Here is a 19,803-nt window from a genome sequence, read left to right as displayed (position 1 = left end):
TATTGAATGAATGGAGCACTGCTTTGAATGCTGCAGTGTGACCAATACCTTACTCTATTTAGCACCCAGTGAATGTAGTATGTAACTGTTGACTAAACTTGGTGTATTGGTTGTTTCAGCAAAGAGCAAGAGGTGATGTCGATCCCAAACGATGTGGAGCTGGATGCCAAACTGGAGGAAACTGCAGATGTATAGGAGAAAAAGGCTCCAGGGTGAGTAGCTTATTGACATTAAGTTACCGTATTTGACATAATAAGTGCCCCGCTCTAATAAGCACCCACGGCAATATTTGCTAATATATTGGCTAGTGAACAATCTCATTTAGCACCCCTTCAGATTGATCAATGTACACAAGACTTATCTATTCGTGTATAATACGCACTCATGTGTCATATGCTTTCTTAATTATGGGCAATTTAATTCTGGAAAAATTTATCTGCCGTACATAAACATTTCAGGCTGTCAGAAATTGACGATATTTCAGGTCTGGTTTTGTCACGAAAAATGATGTTCTAATAAGAGCCCCCTATTTCTAATTTTGAGAGTGCCCTGGGCGCTTATGTCGAATATGGTAAATGCGCTCCAATGGAAGGCTTTTCTATTGGAATGCTGCTATTTTCATGAATAAAATACACTAAAGCCAGATCAAAATACTTTGTTGACGAAGGACTGCCTTCATTTTTTCACCTTTGATTCCAAAATTTCAAAAATGCTTTGTTTGAGTGGAATTATTAATCATAGAACTTTTTTGTTTTTATGCTGAATACATTTTATTTCATGAGTTTTAAGGTAATTAATATCAAGTCCAAACCTGAAGACATATGTTATTCTTCCCTCCCAGCACAGAGAATAAACCCCCCAGAAAGTATTTCTTGGCTTGGCCTTTCATTCATTATGCACAGATTCTGGTACAGCCTTACTGATGGCAAAGACAACCAGATAAGAAGTTACTGTGTTACAAATTTGAAGCAAAAGGCCTCAAGGGCTTTCACTTTCATTACATATACAGATGGTTGCTGGTACTTGATTCACTGTGAGAGGATTGTGGTGAAAAGCATGAATGTAAAGAAATATGTTGGTAACAAGATATGTGCCTTGTTCAAAATGTCAAGTTGTTTATAATCCTAAGAATGCTGTAAGTTTTTTTAATCCTTTGTCAACAAATTCACCTAATTAGGGTCAAAAGTGTTGTAATAGAAAATGAAGTGAACAATTTGTAATCGAAGGTACAAATAAGCCTGGCAATTGAAGGAAAACAAACAGTTGGCAAAAAATATTGCTGCCTGGAATCATTTAGGCACTTTTACAGAAAAGGTGGCAGATATATTCCCTGGTAAGAGGAACAAGATGGTGACATTTCTGAGGAATTATCTTTGTTTCAATGACTTTTCCTTAATATTTAGAACGGAAATTTGTATGAAATTGAAGTAAAAAAAAATTTCTGTTGCTACTTTTGGTGTTCATCTAGGCCCATCTTTGATGTAGGCTGTGATTAACATACCATCCGTAATGGCTGATATCGAAACTTGATTTATGGGCACTGATTTCAAAGATCTGACCTATGAAAATATTGGACATGATGGAGGGCATTCAGCATGTCATGTGAGACGATGCGCCCAGCAGCTGCTCAGTAGATACAGCCTCCCCTTTTCAGCATCTTTATCAGAGGGCAAGAACACAGGGGAACTTCTCAGTAATCTTCTCCCATGCTGCACAGAAAATCAAGAAGAAAAAAACATCCTTGGAAACAACACTTGACTTTAGCATTCATTTTGAGACACAGAGATCTGAACATGCCTTAATGCAGTCTTTTTGATTGATGGAGAGAATTACTTGAAGATCCTGAATGATATAAATTTCAGAAGCTAAACATTACTCACACTTGTTTATCAGTGAATGTAACACATCTAATATAGATTAAGGCTTTGGAAATATTGGTGCAAATAGCAACGCAATAAATGTTCACTAACACAACAAAACTCTCTCTCTCTTTCTCTCTCCCTCCCTCTCTCTCCCTCTCTCCCTCCCTCCCTCACTCTCTCTCTTTCTCCCTCCCTCCCTCCTTCCCTCCCTCTCTCTCTCTCTCTCTCTCTCCACATCTGTGCCCCTCACCACCTGTTACTACCCTTCTGAAAGAAGGATGGATGTGCAGTTGCTCTTGGTGATGTTTAACTGCTGCTGCTTCTTCAGTGTCTTGCTGAATGAAGGACATAAACTTTGCTGCACAGCTTGCACACAGGCTGCATCTTGTAAATGGGATGAATTAATTCTGCTGCCCAGATTTTACAGGATGCTTCTTATTTTGGGTGGGGTAGCTGTTAAAGCTCATCACATTGAAGGCCTGGATTTGATTCCCCAGATGGGTACAATGTGTAAAGCCCATTTCTGGAGTCCCTTGCCATCTTACTTGAATATTCAGAGTGTATTGCTGAAAGCAGGGCGAAACCATCTCACTCACTCACTCACACACTCTTCAACATACTGAGGGTTTCTGCTTGTCTTGAAGCCAGGTGAACCATCCCCTGCCTTGAGAGATGTGGGCAGTAATTACCCAGGGGGAGCGAGAACAGAATAAACACAGTAATCGCCAAACATCAGCTCCCTCCCTAGCCAAGCCACATGACAGTGTTTAGGCAGGGATACCACACATCCTCACAGCAACACATATAAATATGCCACTAATGGTGAGGAGGCCCCATGAGTCAGACTAGTTAGAGTAGCTTTACTAGAATATACTATTTTAGATATTCCTGCCCTGTCTGAACAAATGGATTCATGAGGAACACTTCCTGTTACAATGCCCTCTGTACAAAGACCTGAGACAGGAACTATATTCATCACCCACCTTGGCTATGCACACGATATCTCTAAGAATACTTTTAAATCCACCAGAGCCTTTTGCAAACATTATCACCAATTTCATTCACAAAATGTTCAGGCAAAGAAAAATCTTCTTCTTCTTCTTCTTCTTCTTCTTCTTCTAACCTTTTCAGATAAACCTAATATTTCAGTGTCATATGATAATATCCAAAAGATTCCTTCTGGTCCAAACATTTGAACACAATTGCAGAAGTATTCTTTCTTGCATGCTGAAGAATGCACTGATGATTGACTGATGCACATGCTAATGTTGGTCTAAGAATTCCCGCTGAGTAATGCCATCTTGTGACCTTTCAGAGTCGTCATAAAAACGTTGATTTGTGCAATTCTTCATTTTGGTTGAATACAGACATCTAGGCTTCAGTACCTGAAGTGCTTCTAATGGACTAGTTATTGCAGTGCCATGTTATGTGTCATGCAAATTAATGTCTTAATTTTACACAAACCTCTAGACCCCCCCCCCCCCCCCAAGCCACAACATCCACTTGATTAGTGGCTATGATAGCCAATGATATATTTTGGAATAGTGCTGACTGTAGTAAAACAAATAAGGAACTCCAATGTCTCTCTTCCACACATCAAGGTATCAGGCCCTGGCTCAGCACCAGAGTCCATTGTTCTGAAGCCAAAGAAGTGAAATCAAAGTAAAGCCCCCACAAAACTGCAAGGGTATTGATGTTGCCAGAGTTTTAGAACGTTGGAAGTCACCGTGACTATCAACTGAATGCCTGACTTGTTTTGGTGTATCTTTTGTAACTTCAAATTATGTGTAATAGCTTAGAGGCTACAAGTTGGTTATCATCAATTTCTTTCACCCCCGTGCACTAACTACTGTCCTTACCATGCCAGGAAACAACAGCCTTTTTTCTCTTGTTAAGATGTGACCTTAGATTGAGTCTAAATAAGTTCACTGCCTCTGTTTAACTCTCTCATCTATTCCTAAATTTAATTCATTCCCCTATCGTTCATTGGCTCCCATATTAATTGTTTTCTTAAGATCACATTCTTAATTTAAGTGTTTCTTGAAATTAAGTCCTTTGTTATTTGCTTGGAGGTTAACATCATGTTTCACTGGTTCTCAACATTGTCATGAGAATCTTTCATTGATGTTGAAAATCGAATACTTTGATTTCAATTTATTAGATCTAAAACTGTAAAATATCCTTTTACAAGTATTCCAAGGCTTAACAAATTGATAATGTCCTTATATGAATCATAGTAAGACCTGATTATTCATATGCCCTAAAAACTTCTCCAAACACCAACCTGAAGCTTTGATGTCCTGTGCCAGAACTGAAGCATGTGTTTATCTCACACCCAATTCTTGTGGTGATCCTCAATACACATTACCTCCTGACCAGGCCTGTATAGCACTTTACAATCATCGTCTCCAATTGCCCTGTTTCTCTGAACCACTGTCTATCAGGCATCAGATGCTTTGAGGATTTTCTCCATCATCAACTCTGCTGGTCCGTCTCTTCTGTGAAGCACAGTGTGTAACAGATCCACCCAGATGACCCACAACAAAAATAGAGATACAAAACAGCTGTTGAGTAACCTCTACGGCTTAATTTGTCTTCATTAACTTGATTAATGTCAAATCAGACTTGACTGTTTAATTGTAATTCCCTGGGACTTGTACCAGGTGACCTGTCTGGTGGTGCTTGAGGCAAATTTGGCCTGATGAGAAAAACAGAACATAATGTTAAAATAATTTCAAAGATATGCAACATTTACTAACAACCCTGTCTGAAGTATCAGAACATGTATTTAAAAGACTTACCAACACTGAGACCAGAACCTGGTCCTACAGTTAGGACGCTCATAACTTTCAACTCACTTGCTATGTTAATATTTGAACAAGTCACTGAGATTTAATAAAGGCAATGTGTCTCTTTAATGGCACCAATGGTAAGATTAGTCATAGATATGTCAGAGGGATTTGTTGCTGTGTGATATGACTGATGGTATTTCCTATGATAACTCACACAGACCGGATATTGTCTTGCCTTGCCGTTTCTTGTTATAACCACAGACAGGAAACACTGTACATTTATGCCCCTTCCCATGAGCTGGTGGCAGAGGAAATAGCTAACTATGATTTATGTACATTATTATTCTTGTATGTATCCACAGTAACATAGAAATTCTTTAATGACCTTGTATTGTTGCAGAAAGGAAATAAAGCCTTGTAATCATGAATCATATTTGTATTCAATTTCTTTGGGGAAGGAAGTTTGGGAGAATATTGCAATGATAAAAGTATAAATGTCACTGTGACTAATTAAACTTGCCTTTGCATGTGTTTGTGATGGGTGCAACTGTTGTGGCAGGATAAGCTCACCTTCTTTTCTTTCCAACAGCTGGTATCATATCTATAAAGCCTTTACTAGACTAGCATTTCTATGATCAACTTTACTATCATATCTATGAAGCCTTTACTAGACTAGCAATTCTAGGTTTGACTGAAGGATCGTATGTATGTTGACTTGAAATACTTACATTTCTCTACTTGATTGCAGGGTGCACCGGGAGCCATTGGACCATCTGGTCCCCAGGGTAACCAAGGCTTCCCTGGACCCGAAGGCCTTCCTGGTCCCAAGGGAATGAAAGGCGACATTGGCCCCAACGGCCCACTTGGAGAAAAGGGAGCCCGGGTAAGTGAAGTCCTTCAGATGTAATGGTCTTAAACCGTTGAAAGAAGAGTTGCCCTCAGAAAAGGTCCTCTATACCTCATGCTTGTCCAAAGTGTCGGCTAAAATAGGGATTGTGTGGTCAGGTTCTTTTGACTCTTGTGGAGCGTGTGTGCATGCTTTGCCTACACAAAATTACACTTTTAAAATTATGTTAGTGCTCTAACATGCAGTTTTTCAGTCTGACAGAATTCTTTCATATATTTGTTTTGTCAAGAGAATACATTATTCCAATGTCTTGCAACATTATGTATTGAGTCAGTGCATAAATTGTTTTAACCTTTTAGAAAATTGTTTTTAAAGAAGACATTACATATAGATCCAGACATGCGATGTCAGATCTTTGCAATTTTTATAGATGCTTCAATAAAGTTCAATTTTGCTGATAATCAGAATTTTAAACACAGGAATATTATGATATTGTGTCGGTTATAATTAATTGCAATCATGAAAAAACAAAAGGCAAAATAGACCATGCGGCAAAATGAAGTAATGTTTAATGGGTTAATCTTCTCTAAAAAAAGAGTATTTATCTCCCAAGAGTCTCCGACCAGTGAAGAATAATTCATCTGTAGGGCTGCTGAGTGCTGTACACAGACAGCCTGACAACCTCACTGACTATATGTCAGCATTCCATGGAACATACTGCCGCTTCTCTGGAATACTGTCCTTCTGTTACCATAGCAACCCCTGTACCCATTTGCTATTTGTTACAGTAATAATCTTGTTGTGTAAATATGTATACTCCACTATTGTAAACTGATTTGCCTATTTCAAAGGAAATGTTTTGTGAATGATGAAGTTTGGACTTGGCAGTTTTGTGTTTTATTCTATTCTTTTAATCTATGTTGGATTATAAGTGGTATTTAACTGAAGTATTTTCTGATTCAATTTTGAAATTTTTCAACAATCCGTATCTGGAGCAAACTTTTCATTCACGGGCAAATGGAATCTTTGCATGCTTGTAGAAACACATTTTAAGAGTTTATTTTGTCTACAAGCAGAGATTAAGGACATCTGGCTGCAGAGAAATTCACATCATAAGCATTTCAGCAATTGAATTTTATGATTTCTACCATGTAGACGGCTAAAATTGGATTGCAACATCTCTAGATGTGGTCTTAATGTACTGTCTCAAAAGTGTATACATTACTGAGATGTAAAATCCAGATTTTAATTTGATGTTATATACATTACAGTAATTTAAGACCAGGCAATGAGCGTTTCTTAAGATCCATCCCCACCAGAATACATAAACTAAAGAGAGCAGAGCCAGGGAAGTGGTGGATGGTTTAGCCAGGACTGGAACCACAGTATGAGGACTGGCAGCACCTGATATATTCCTCTACAGGATTATATATACCTCTGACCTACATCCCAGGGCACCACCCACGACTTTGTCTTGGAACACCAGTATAGTACAGGACTAGACTGGCTTCATGTCGCCTTTAGTGGGGAACAGCTAGGTACAGACAGCCTCAGATTGGCTTCATGTCACCATTAGTAGGGAACAGCTATAGGTACAGACAGCCTCAGATTGGCTTCATGTTGCCTTTAGTAGAGAACAGCTAGGTACAGACAGCCTAAGATTGGCTTCATGTCACCTTTGGTAGGGAACAGCCAGGTACAGACAGCCTCAGATTGGCTTCATGTCACCATTAGTAGGGAACAGCTATAGGTACAGACAGCCTCAGATTGGCTTCATGTTGCCTTTAGTAGAGAACAGCTAGGTACAGACAGCCTAAGATTGGCTTCATGTCACCTTTGGTAGGGAACAGCCAGGTACAGACAGCCTCAGATTGTCTTCATGTCACCTTTAGTAGGGAACAGCTAGGTACAGACAGCCTCAGATTGTCTTCATGTCACCTTTAGTAGGAAACAGCTAGGTACAGACAGCCTCAAATTTGCTTCATGTTGCCTTTAGTAGGGAACAGCTAGGTACAGACAGCCTCAGATTGTCTTCATGTCGCCTTTAGTAGGGAACAGCTAGGTACAGACAGCCTCAGATTGGCTTCATGTCACCTTTAGTAGGGAACAGCTAGGTACAGACAGCCTCAGATTGGCTTCATGTCACCTTTAGTAGGGAACAGCTAGGTACAGACAGCCTCAGATTGGCTTCATGTTGCCTTTAGTAGGGAACAGCTAGGTACAGACAGCCTCAGATTGGCTTCATGTTGCCTTTAGTAGGGAACAGCTAGGTACAGATAGCCTCAGATTGTCTTCATGTTGCCTTTAGTAGGGAACAGCTAGGTACAGACAGCCTCAGATTGGCTTCATGTCGCCTTTAGTATGGGAACAGCTAGGTACAGACAGCCTCAGATTGGCTTCATGTCACCTTTAGTAGGGAACAGCTAGGTACAGACAGCCTCAGATTGGCTTCATGTTGCCTTTAGTAGAGAACAGCTAGGTACAGACAGCCTCAGATTGGCTTCATGTTGCCTTTAGTATGGGAACAGCTAGGTACAGACAGCCTCAGATTGGCTTCATGTTGCCTTTAGTAGAGAACAGCTAGGTACAGACAGCCTCAGATTGTCTTCATGTCGCCTTTAGTAGGGAACAGCTAGGTACAGACAGCCTCAGATTGGCTTCATGTCACCTTTAGTAGGGAACAGCTAGGTACAGACAGCCTCAGATTGTCTTCATGTTGCCTTTAGTAGGGAACAGCTAGGTACAGACAGCCTCAGATTGGCTTCATGTTGCCTTTAGTAGGGAACAGCTAGGTACAGATAGCCTCAGATTGTCTTCATGTTGCCTTTAGTAGGGAACAGCTAGGTACAGACAGCCTCAGATTGGCTTCATGTCGCCTTTAGTATGGGAACAGCTAGGTACAGACAGCCTCAGATTGGCTTCATGTTGCCTTAAATCATTTTTATTTTGAAGAATAATTATAGGTAATAGAAAAAGCAGGGTTTTGATGCAAAAATGTTTGTTCATGAGACACTTTGTAGGGATGGAATAAAAGGATTTTCATCGGTTGAAATAAATTGATGATAATTTGTTGCCAAGACTCTAGGAGCAGTACCTCATGTATTGTGTCTTTCTTTCCCCAAGCATCTAAGTATTAAAGCCTAATGGTGTAACCACCTCCACTTCTACAGACAGTGATGTTCTGGCTATAGTTCTGGCTTTGACTCTTTGGAGTAGAGATGTCTGGTCTCTAGGACCATTGGTGCCTTCCGTGCCCTTGCACTGCAGACATGAGAGAACCCCCACTGACTCACCCAGTACCTCTAGGAAATGCCAGTGTGGCCAGTCACTGACCTCGAGAGTCTGACATGGCATTCTGTGATGTGATCAAATGGTAACAGTAAAGTTGAAACAGGTTATCCATGATCAAGGTGTTGATAGGAGTTTTAAAATTATCATGAAATTTTGTTTTTCTGTACTTATGGTATTAGAAGTTAAATAAGTCGATTAACCATTACATATAAAATTACTGCTTCCAATAAATGAGGGGCGGTTGGGGAGCCTAGTGGTAAAAAAAGCGTTCGCTCGTCACGCCAAAGACCTAGGTTCGATTCCCGACATGGGTAGATTGTGTGAAGCCCATTTCTGGTGTCCCCCGCAGTGATATTGCTGGAATATTACTAAAAGCGGCGTAAAACCATACTCACTCACTCACTTAATAAATAATGACTGTAAACATTGAAATGAATTAGTCAGATGATGAGTTTTCCCAATTGCAAAATAATGTTTTCTTCACTAGATGTATTTTAATAACTGTAATATCAACGATTTGGTCAAAGAACCTACTAGGAGGTTAATTCTATCGCACTTACCGGTACTCTTTGACTCTCCCATTCAGACAATTAGGAAGATGTCAGCTGGATATTTATATTCAGTCAAATGATTATACTCTGAAGATTTAAAACATTTAGGATAGCATAACTTTTTCATATATATATACATAAACCTGTAAATATCTCCATAGAAAGGACTAATGTAAAATATACCCAAGGATTCATAAATGAAATAGAATTTGATAACTTTGGCCATCTCCCATTTTGCCCCTCCATCTGAACAGCCCTGCAGCTGTTGAGTGGGCAATGTGTGTAGACTATAGACAAAGAGAGTGGTTCATCTGTTGTAAAATAAAGAGTAAACAAAGCTCCTAGACAGCCATTTACTGTATGGAATTTTGCCAAATCAGTAGCTCTAGCTGAACAACCCCCTCTATCCCTCATTTCAAACTTATCTTCTGGGATCATGGTGCTCTGACTTGCAGGGTGTACTAAGTTTCCCCAGTTAGGCTTACATCAAAAACACATGATGTATTCCAGTGATATGACCCCATTCAGCAAGTTTCTACAGACTGAGAAAACTGACATGAATTTTTCTTGTTGGTATCTACCGTTAGGAAAGAGATCAATAACTTGGACTTTGTCCAGTAGCATCACATGGTACCTTCCCCTTGATCTTTGTAATTTCCCCACATTTAATGACAAAATTATAAATGTTTTATTTCTTCCTTTTGAAGTATGTATGATAGAGCTGGGACGGGTAACTCGGGTACTCGGGTCGAGTGGGTCCTGAGTAGGACCCGGGTACCCACAGGACTATCCAGACCCGAGGTTGTTTCATCGCACAAATTTACTATATAACTACATGGTTACACAGGCTCTAATGTTCGCATTTCTTCATGACTGTGGACACGTTCCTTCTGACTTTATAACAAAGCTAAAACTTCAGTCAACTTCAGTGTTTGCATGACCACATAGTTTTACATGTGTATCTAACTACATTGTGCCAGGGCTACTGTCAAACTATTACCAAATCGGACATTTTGTACCTATCTCTTTGACACCAACAGCGGGTACCCGGGTCGGGTCGGGTAATAGGGGTGTGGGTACCCGGGTAGTAAATTTGGACTCGTCCCAGCCCTAATGTATGACATGAATTAGCAATGAAGTGTGTTCCATCATATCACATTATGCTGTTTATCTGAACTGGTTCCTAGAATCTGGATTCTAGAATCACAGGGATTACAATAAAATAGTGACCGGCAGTAAGGCATGGTGGTCATGCTGAAAACAACATGTAGATAAAGGCTGTGGTTGCTTGTTGATGGACAGCTATGGCTGAAAGATAAGAAACATTGTTACTTATATCTGTATCCTGCAAAACATCAGATGCCAAAAGAATAGAAGGAATTGCTGAAGTTTCTAACAAATCATGATCCATGGTTTGATAAGCTTGTTGGAAGAGACCATGTCTGACCAAGACTGATGGGACTTCGTGGTATGCCAACTATGTGATGATTTGGGTTCACTGTTTGATAACAAATGTTTTATTTCACTCCACAGGGAAAGATGGGGTCACCTGGTTTCTCTGGCATCAACGGTATTCCTGTAAGTATATACTCCACCCCATACAGCAAGCATGGGATGAAGAAAAGTAGCTGTCAATACCAGACATTGAAATTATTATCTGTGTGAGGGTTTTTGTTTCAGTTTTAATATTTTGTTTCTGAATGTATTGAGCAGATTTTGTTTTTTGACGTGTATTAGAGTAGGACCTATTCACATAAGAATAAGGAAAGCAATTTTACTGATAATACAAGGCTTTGATTGAGAAGCATTGTTAAGTAAGTAGACTGCACTTCTACCAGCATCAGGACACGTGTTATATCTTGCTTATCACAGTCTGCCACTAAAATAGGGGATCACCACGGGTCCTTCATGCCAGCACTAGGTTATCTTGAAAGGATGTGATGTCTAATCAGCAGAATTTTTGAGTTTCTACAACAGGATTCTTGAATTAATCTGGAAATTTCCAGGCTCTTTTTTATTGCCATCAGTATTTCTGATTCATTTAACTCCAATTAAGAAGCTGATCTGAATTCCAAATATGTTGGACCCGTAAATCTTGGATTTTGAGTGTAATGGATCTAGGGCTAGTAACATAATGTAGTTGTCAGTAATCACATAATTGGCCAGCAAAAGACGTGAGAAGCGGTATCAAGAAATTAAATATATTGGGTATAGTGATTAAAGTTTGGAAATGTTTGATATTAAGTAACCTCCTACAGGATGATGCACACCAAGCCTTTGTGTGACTCAGTGACATTGTAATGTGAACTGAAGTAGTTGCAGAAGGGTAATTATTGGCAATATGGTCTTTGTGCTTGATGACGGAGCTGCCCTGCCCTGTTCCCACATGCTTCTAGTTCTCTGACACCCTTCAGCCTGGTCCTCACATTCCAAGACAGCTCTGCTGCTGTAGTGCATTGACCCAGACACTGAAAATGGACCAGATTCTACCACAAAATGTGATCAAGTTCAATGAACATGTTGGCTTACTAGATGTATTTATACAGATTTGGCCTCAGTTGAGTCACAAAAAAACATATCCTTGTGGGCAAATTGGATGCACATGTTCTTTGAGTGTTCCTAACAGGGCACAACAGAACAGCATCAGAAGATGGCTTTGCTTGAAGGTATTGCTTGTATGTAGGCCTCGTTAACTGTCAAGACGACAAGGACGTCAGTCAATTGGTTGCACTGTTTAGGGAATTTGAAAAATATTTGTCACAAACTGATATTTTTTGACAATTTGATCATGTTAAAGTACTGTTTTTAGATTTCATTGATGAGTTGAAGTAGTGTGACTCCAAATACTTTTTGTTTTTGGCAAAAACTAAGTTGACAAGACAACTGTCAGAGCATTTAAGAAATATGAAACAGGAATTATTACCATTTAAGGTGGTCATCAGCCAGATCCTATTTCTCTATCCACCAACAACATATATTTACTGCTTATTACGCTTCAGCATATGTTGAGAGATGAATGAACTGAGGAGAACATACCAAGCAAGTCTGGCTGCATGATATGCTATAACAATAAACACATGAGGCATAAATGTCAGCTCTCAGACCTGTTGAATTGATAAAACACACTTGGTGCTAACTTACAGCTCAAAACTTGTGCCTGATAAATGGTTTCCGCTGTGGCTAGAACATGCTGCCCTACGGGATTTACTTTTTGCTCAAACAACATGAATAGAGTTTTTGTTTCAAAATCACACGTCAATGTCAAAACAGGCACCAAGTAGCTACAAGACTTCAGGTTGAATGAAAATAATTTTGTTTTTCAAATTCCGCTGTATCTGCAAGATCAGCAAGACTAGACTACCTTTCTTTTGGAATACTCTGCTTGAAAACTTATACAAAAGGATTTCAGATGAGTTTCTTTTATGATGATTTATGATATTAAGTTGGAATGAAAGGTGTTAAAAAATGAAAATTGCCTCATTATATCTCAATGATGAATTTGTTATTTTGTTTGTTTGTTTTCATTTTGAAGTTACCTCCTGTTGACATTGTTAGCTTTTGTTTTTAGGGTTTTCCTGGCCCACCCGGACCTCGTGGTGCTTCTGGTCTAGATGGTTGCAATGGAACTCAGGTACGTAGCTCACATTCATGTTTAAAGCACTACATATATATAGTGTTAATAGATGTTGTCCATAGTCCTCATACTGTTGGATGGATGCAATTGAAAATGGGTACGTAGTGGTAATACCGTATTCGACGTAATAAGCGCCCCGCTCTAATAAGCGCCCATGGCGATATTTGCTAATATATTGGCTAGTGAACAATCCTAATTAGCACCCCTTCCAATTGATCAATGTACACAAGACTTATTTATTCACGTATTATACGCACTTGTGTGTTATATGCACCCTTAATTATGGGCAATTAAATTCTGGAAAAATATATCTGTTGAATATAAACATTTCACGCTGTCCACAGCATAAACCACAAAATTTATCTTTCAACTCTGTTTTTTCCACCAAAATAATATTCTGATAAGAGCCCCCTATTTCTAATTTTGAGAGCACCCTGGGGGCTTATTATGTCGAATACGGTAGATGTTTTTTGTAGTCCCAATGCTATTTGATGGATGCAGCTGGAAACAGGTATGTAGCTCGAGTATGCTTTCCTGCTCTCCAAATCAACACCCCTGTAAGTTGATGTACTTAATGAAGTCAGTTTGGTATACTTTGAAAAGGCCATCCCAAACTTGTCAACAAGGCCCATGGCTAGTACATTTGTTCTCTAGCATATTTGAATTTAGAGGTATATAATTTGATTGATGGGTGTGGCCTGTGTATTAAACACAATTTGATGATACATTCTGTGGGTTGCGATTTCAGGGATAAATTATCAGAACAATAAATCGAACCAGGGATGAAAGTTATGATCCTACTTATGATGGTCTTTCCCAGGGCATGGTTCCTCCATGTTGATATGAGACAGACAGGAGGTGTATGGATTCAGCAACACTCTCTGCTCAGTGGAGGGAATGATACTGGGTGGCAGTGTGTCTAACTTTGTGTTAGGGGCATGGGTGGCCCAGTCGTCTAAGGCACCACCATTCACTCTTTCGTCCCTTGGGCATGCCAGAAAGCTATGATTGTGGGTTCGCCCCAATTATGTTTCTAGGTTTGTCAGCACCATACCTGTGCTTGTGGGTTTCACCGAAGTGGTAAACGCCTGAGACCTGCATCACTTTGGGCTTTCCTCCCACATTAAGCTGACACACTGCAATATAACTGGAATACTGTTAAAAGCAGCGTTAATCACTCACTCACTCACTCACTAACTTAGTGTTTGGGCTATGTTTACTTTAGGAACACAGCCCCCATGAAGTGGGCAGAGCTAGGGAAATTTCTATGCTTGGTAGCAGAGGACATGTCATCACCGACCAGATACTCATAAAACCCAGAATGCCATGAGCTGGGGCTTCAAGAATGCAAGATTTGCACTGTAAATAGGATGAATGTTCTCAGCACATGGGCCTGGTTGCTCTTGCAGCAGTATAAAGGCAGCAGTCCCAGTGGGGTTTATTTCTGGCTTTATAGCACTGACATTCTGTCCTGTCTGGAGCCAGGTTGCCATTTATTTAGAGATGGATGATAATTAGATCACAATCACCTTTCTCGCATATGGATCATGAGTCGAAGTTGGACCTTAGAAAAGGTTATATGTGGTTGGGAAATGATCCTGTTTCTTCCTTGTTGAGAATCTAAGATAAGATCATATTTGTTGCAATACATGCCATTAAAGAACAGATGTGAAGTAAAAGACAGCTACAAATTACATGTACACAAACACACCAAATATGCATTACTTAAATCAAATATTGAAATACTCTTGGCATATCTTTCAGGAGATGTTTTCAATAATGTAGAAGAATATAGGAAATATATTAACAGGGTAAGGATAAGTACATATCCTTGCTTTAGTCTCTACTGTTTAAAACAATTCTGTTATGTGATGCACACCTCACTACATTGTATCAACAAGAATAAAGGAAATATATTAACAGAATAAGGATAAGTACATATCCTTGCTTTAGTCTCTACTGTTTAAAACAATTCTGTTATGTGATGCACACCTCACTACATTGCAACAACATTTTCCTTGAAACATGACAACCATTGGTCTGTTGACCAGCCTGTTGATGGTGAGTGTCACGCCTTTCCTGTTTCTATCAGGACATATTTATTATGGCCATGCCAGGGCTACATGGTGTACAATAAAGTATAAACACTGACCACATGTGTGCAAACAGGGCCTGCTTGATACAGGATGGGCACCTCTTTATCAAGCTATCTAAGTAGTTTTAAAAGCTATCAAGCATAACATGAAAATTTGCTGCTCCAAATTTAAAAGTGTAGCTGTACTCATCATCTTATTTAGATTAAACTGATAGAAGAAGCTGAAGAAACTTTATTGTACATAAACACCCACAAGGGACAGAGTATGAGACATGAACATGATTAGTTATAATGAAAAGTTGTAAACATTGACATACACAATGAAATACAAATATTGATATGTTTTCTGAATATAATTTCAAGTTTCATACAGAAATAAAACCAACATAGATATGTTAGAATTTCCATTTAATTGTGTTTTTGTGCACTAAGTAGAATACTAATATAATTTGTTCAAGAAATCAAGATAAACAGCGTAGTTTATTTTCAAAGAATTTATGAACCCCTGTCCTCATCAAACTCGGGCAGGTATTCCAACAATTAGTCTGCATCAACAGATTCCCTTTATGCACTCCCAACAACACACTGGCATCTCACACCTCCCAAGCAGTGCATGTCAGATGCTGCGATAGTATCAAGTTCCAACATCGAATTCTAACACTTGGTGGAGATAAACCTATGGCAGTCCACATGCTGCCTCCCCAAACTTGATGGCAGGTCACCATCTATCACTTCCATATGAACACTAACCCAACCACACAAGTCAATGGCTACCATCCAACCACCCCATTACCCCTCCACCACAATGCCACAGCTGCCACTGTCCAGTCAACTCACAACCCCATGGATGTCACTGTCCAGGCTACCCACCACCCTCCATCCCTTAGCTGTCACCATCCAGGCTACCCACCACCCTCCATCCCTTGGCTGTCACCATCCAGGCTACCCACTACCCTCCATCCCTTAGCCGTCATCAGTCCATCATATCTCCACCCAATGGCTGCCACACGCCACCATTCTACCATCCCACACCTCACAGTCAACATCCCATGGCTGGCGCTCCCCACCTATTTGACATCACACCACCTCATCACATGAAGGCTGACAAACAACCCGCTTTCTGTTCCATACCCCTCCCAATGCCTACCACCACAATCCAATCTGGTGTATACCATGCCCTGCTGACATGGCATATACTATCTACTCCTATAACCCTGTACCTTCATACCAGACCTACCTCCTGTGGTCAAGCATGCACAACAGCATATGCCATAACTGACTTTGGCAGCACAGGAACTGCCTCCATGGGATTATTTAGTGCTAGTTGTGTTGATGAGATGTGGAGGTGTGGGGAGTCCGAAATGGTGGTCAGTGACAGTCCACTTAGTCTACTTCACAGGTCCTGATCTAGTTCACATGAATCTAGGGCACCAAATTTGGTATACAATGAACCCTTCATAGTCAAATCTAAGATAACCACAAGACTTCACAACTGGAGCCATCGTACATGTCTTGAGCACAATGTTTGGGATATGAAAATTTCCCAAGAAAAACATGTTGATCTTTTGTGTAAATTAAGCCATACTTTTCGAACTATCAGTCAAGATTAGCTTGCCCTGTATTTGCCATCAATTCATTAAAACAAATACTCAAAATACCTCCCCATAGAATTTCTTTCTGTTCTAACTGCCCCTGACACTTTATGAATTATATTGCAATGTAGAGTTTATGTTGGACTTTTGGCAAGACAGAGCATAGCTTATTTGACCAAGCCAAGTGGCCTACTGCTGGGGATGAAATGAGGTCATGTCTTGGATGAATCTGGATGCTGGTGGTCTAGAAAAGATCTGGTTACACAAGTGATTGGGTCTATTATCAGTAGAAGCAGCATGAGGGATAGCCCTGTGATTGCAGGAGGGTTCCCACAGGGGGTCCCTGTAGGCTGTCAGGACAGGGCACCTGCCTTCAGGATCACAATGACTGACACCACCTCATGTTGTGGTCATGGGCACAGATGATGTCTACGCTGACCAATTGCTTCTGACATGGACATCTTGATTGGTAACATGCATGGTGTTCCTCAGGTCATGAAGTTCAGAGTTCTGGTGTAGCCTTCTTTCTGACTGTCATCGAGATCCCAACCACTGAGAAAGGATGTTCTGCTATGGTTTTAGCTGAGATGAGAGACAGTGATTAATGGTAGTCCACAACATGATAAAATGATAAAACACTGTACAAATTACTTTGGTATAATAGGGACAGAAAACTTCCACAATAGACACAAAAGAATACAATAACCTTAGAGGAGGATATGATCTACATTTCAGCGGGGTATAAGTTTTTCAGTTGTATTAAACGTCATTGACTAAACGTCATGTAAGGAAAGATAATAACAAATACATCTGCAGATAATACACTACTTTCATTCTAAAATTATGATCAAAACTGTATGGCTTTGAGAATTCATATACACTCTAATGATCAATTGTTTTATGCATAGTTTTGAGCGCAACAAGTCTGAGGTAAAGTGGCTAGAATTACTAGTCTTAGTCAACAAGTACTAAGTAAAGTGGCTAGAATTACAAGTCTTAGTCAACAAGTTCTTGGTAAAGTGGCTAGAATTACTTGTCTTAGTCAACAAGTACTTGGTAAAGTGGCTAGAATTACAAGTCTTAGTGAACAAGTTCTTGGTAAAGTGGCTAGAATTACTTGTCTTAGTCAACAAGTACTTGGTAAAGTGGCTAGAATTATAAGTCTTAGTGAACACCTTGGTAAAGTGGCTAGAATTACTTGTCTTAGTCAACACGTTCTTGGTAAAGTAGCTAGAATTACTTGTCCTAGTCAAACACATAGATTATCCTCGCTTGACACAAGAATGTCACCTGATTCCCGCTGTAGCCTATTGGTACTGTCTATAATAATATAGAGGCATAATCAGCAAAAGCATACAAGAGTAAGTAAGAAAGATCAGTGAACAAAAATGCCTTTTCTGTGTCTTGCACCCTCAAGTGTAGAGCCTCCTTGGTAACATGGTGAGATAGAACTGTGAGATCGGAAATAACCCCAGTGTTTATTACACATGGGTGGGTCTGCTGACTCTCACAACCTGGTTACACAGGATGTCAGAAATGGCCACAACCTTCCATTCTTCTGGCACACTGAGGGATTCCTGGATATGATGTTAGCCAAACAATGTACTGATCAGAATCATCAAGGCAACATGTACTGGAAAGAAATTGGAAAACGGGTCTAGTTTAGCTCTGGCTTGTCACAATGGTCTTCAGCACGAACTTGAAGAGTTTCAGCATTGCTGATACAGCAACATTCTAACCTTAATGATTGAAGAGGCCATTACTCTTTGATATGTCAAAGCTGAGAAATAAACACATGTATTCCGTCTGAGTATTTCAATCATTTCTTTAAAAAATCTTTAAATGTTTGTTTCAAAATGTTAAAAGTCTTAAGACGTTTCATTCAAAATCTTTTTAAGGAGTTTAAATGTACCTTTTTATATAATGCCATTGAGGTATGCTCCAATTCTTAAGGGACAATGTGGGAGAATATGGCCATAGTTTATCACTGTGGCAAATTCTTCCTAGGTCAGCAACCTACAACCTCAGACATATCTCACTTATACATATGATGTCAATCAGAATGGATATTTGAGCTGACTTGAAAAGCGATGCACAGTGTTGGTGTTTGTAGCATGGCAGGGGAAACTTTATTATACTGTATATGAAAGAGAAATTGTTTATAAATGACTTAAGATTAGGATATCCACAATCTTCAGGTCGAAATGCCTTACTATATTTCAATTATTTGACAGTACTTGAAGGATCCTGACTTTTTCCAATAAGAAATTGTTTATAAATGACTTAAGATTAGGATATCCACAATCTTCAGGTCGAAATGCCTTACTATATTTCAATTATTTGACAGTACTTGAAGGATCCTGACTTTTTCCAATAGAACTGACATTGTCTGTTGAAATAGTTCAAACCCATACCAAGACAGTCATATAACAGACCAGTGATAAGGCATGTAGATGCATGGTCCTTGGTTCTTTGACATTTAAAAAAAAATTAATTTGGATTCTTCATCCATTTTTGCTGAAGCAAATTTCTGTTTGTAGCCTGACATGTCAGACTGTCAAAACTTAGAAAATGTATATTTTACAATTTTGAATTTGATAAGGTGGCTACAAGATCGTGACATATTAGTTGCATTGTTTTTTAGATAATGTTAATCAGGAGAAATTGTATTTTTCATCTCTAAAAAAAAAGAACAAAATGCCCTTATTGTGTCCTTCTTCAGTCAGATTAACGATCAAGTGGTCTCCATACTTACCACAGCAGTGTTGATAGTATTTATATAATAGGTAATAATTCATGCAAGTGAATAAATAGATTGTATGCCTTTTAAGAAGTTTAAGAAAATCAAATAAAATCAAATCAGTGTAGACATAATAAAGTTCTGAATGGTGAAAAAATTGAAATGAATCACATGACTATCCCTGTGTATGTATATTGTATAAGCTGATATTGATATGTGTTGTATGAAAAGAAAGATGGAACATTTAAGGTATAGCCAATTGCACTTTTGTGTGTTATTGGGTTATAGCCTGACATTGATCAAGATACAGATATTTTATGGGTCATTTGTAAATGAATACAATATCCTCTTTATTTGAGTTATCTCCCCTGGCTAGGCCCTCGGTGGATGCAAGTCAGT

At 39.3% G+C, this 19,803-nt stretch overlaps 1 protein-coding gene across 1 annotated transcript in view; it reads left to right on the top strand.

Annotated features, from left to right (window-relative positions):
- LOC124120619 (collagen alpha-2(IV) chain-like) overlaps positions 1 to 19,803 on the top strand; it is an 83,445-nt gene that overhangs the window by 31,089 nt on the left and 32,553 nt on the right. The window contains exons 3-6 of the mRNA XM_048390704.1: positions 120 to 212; positions 5,403 to 5,537; positions 10,877 to 10,921; positions 12,912 to 12,974. Of these exons, the coding sequence (XP_048246661.1) occupies positions 120 to 212; positions 5,403 to 5,537; positions 10,877 to 10,921; positions 12,912 to 12,974 (336 nt within the window). The remainder of the gene's footprint in view (positions 1 to 119; positions 213 to 5,402; positions 5,538 to 10,876; positions 10,922 to 12,911; positions 12,975 to 19,803) is intronic.

This window comes from Haliotis rufescens, unplaced genomic scaffold, assembly GCF_023055435.1.
Source record: "Haliotis rufescens isolate VD_foot unplaced genomic scaffold, xgHalRufe1.0.p SCAF_9, whole genome shotgun sequence".
NCBI lineage: Eukaryota > Metazoa > Mollusca > Gastropoda > Lepetellida > Haliotidae > Haliotis > Haliotis rufescens.
This window is presented reverse-complemented; position numbering and strand designations above follow the sequence as displayed.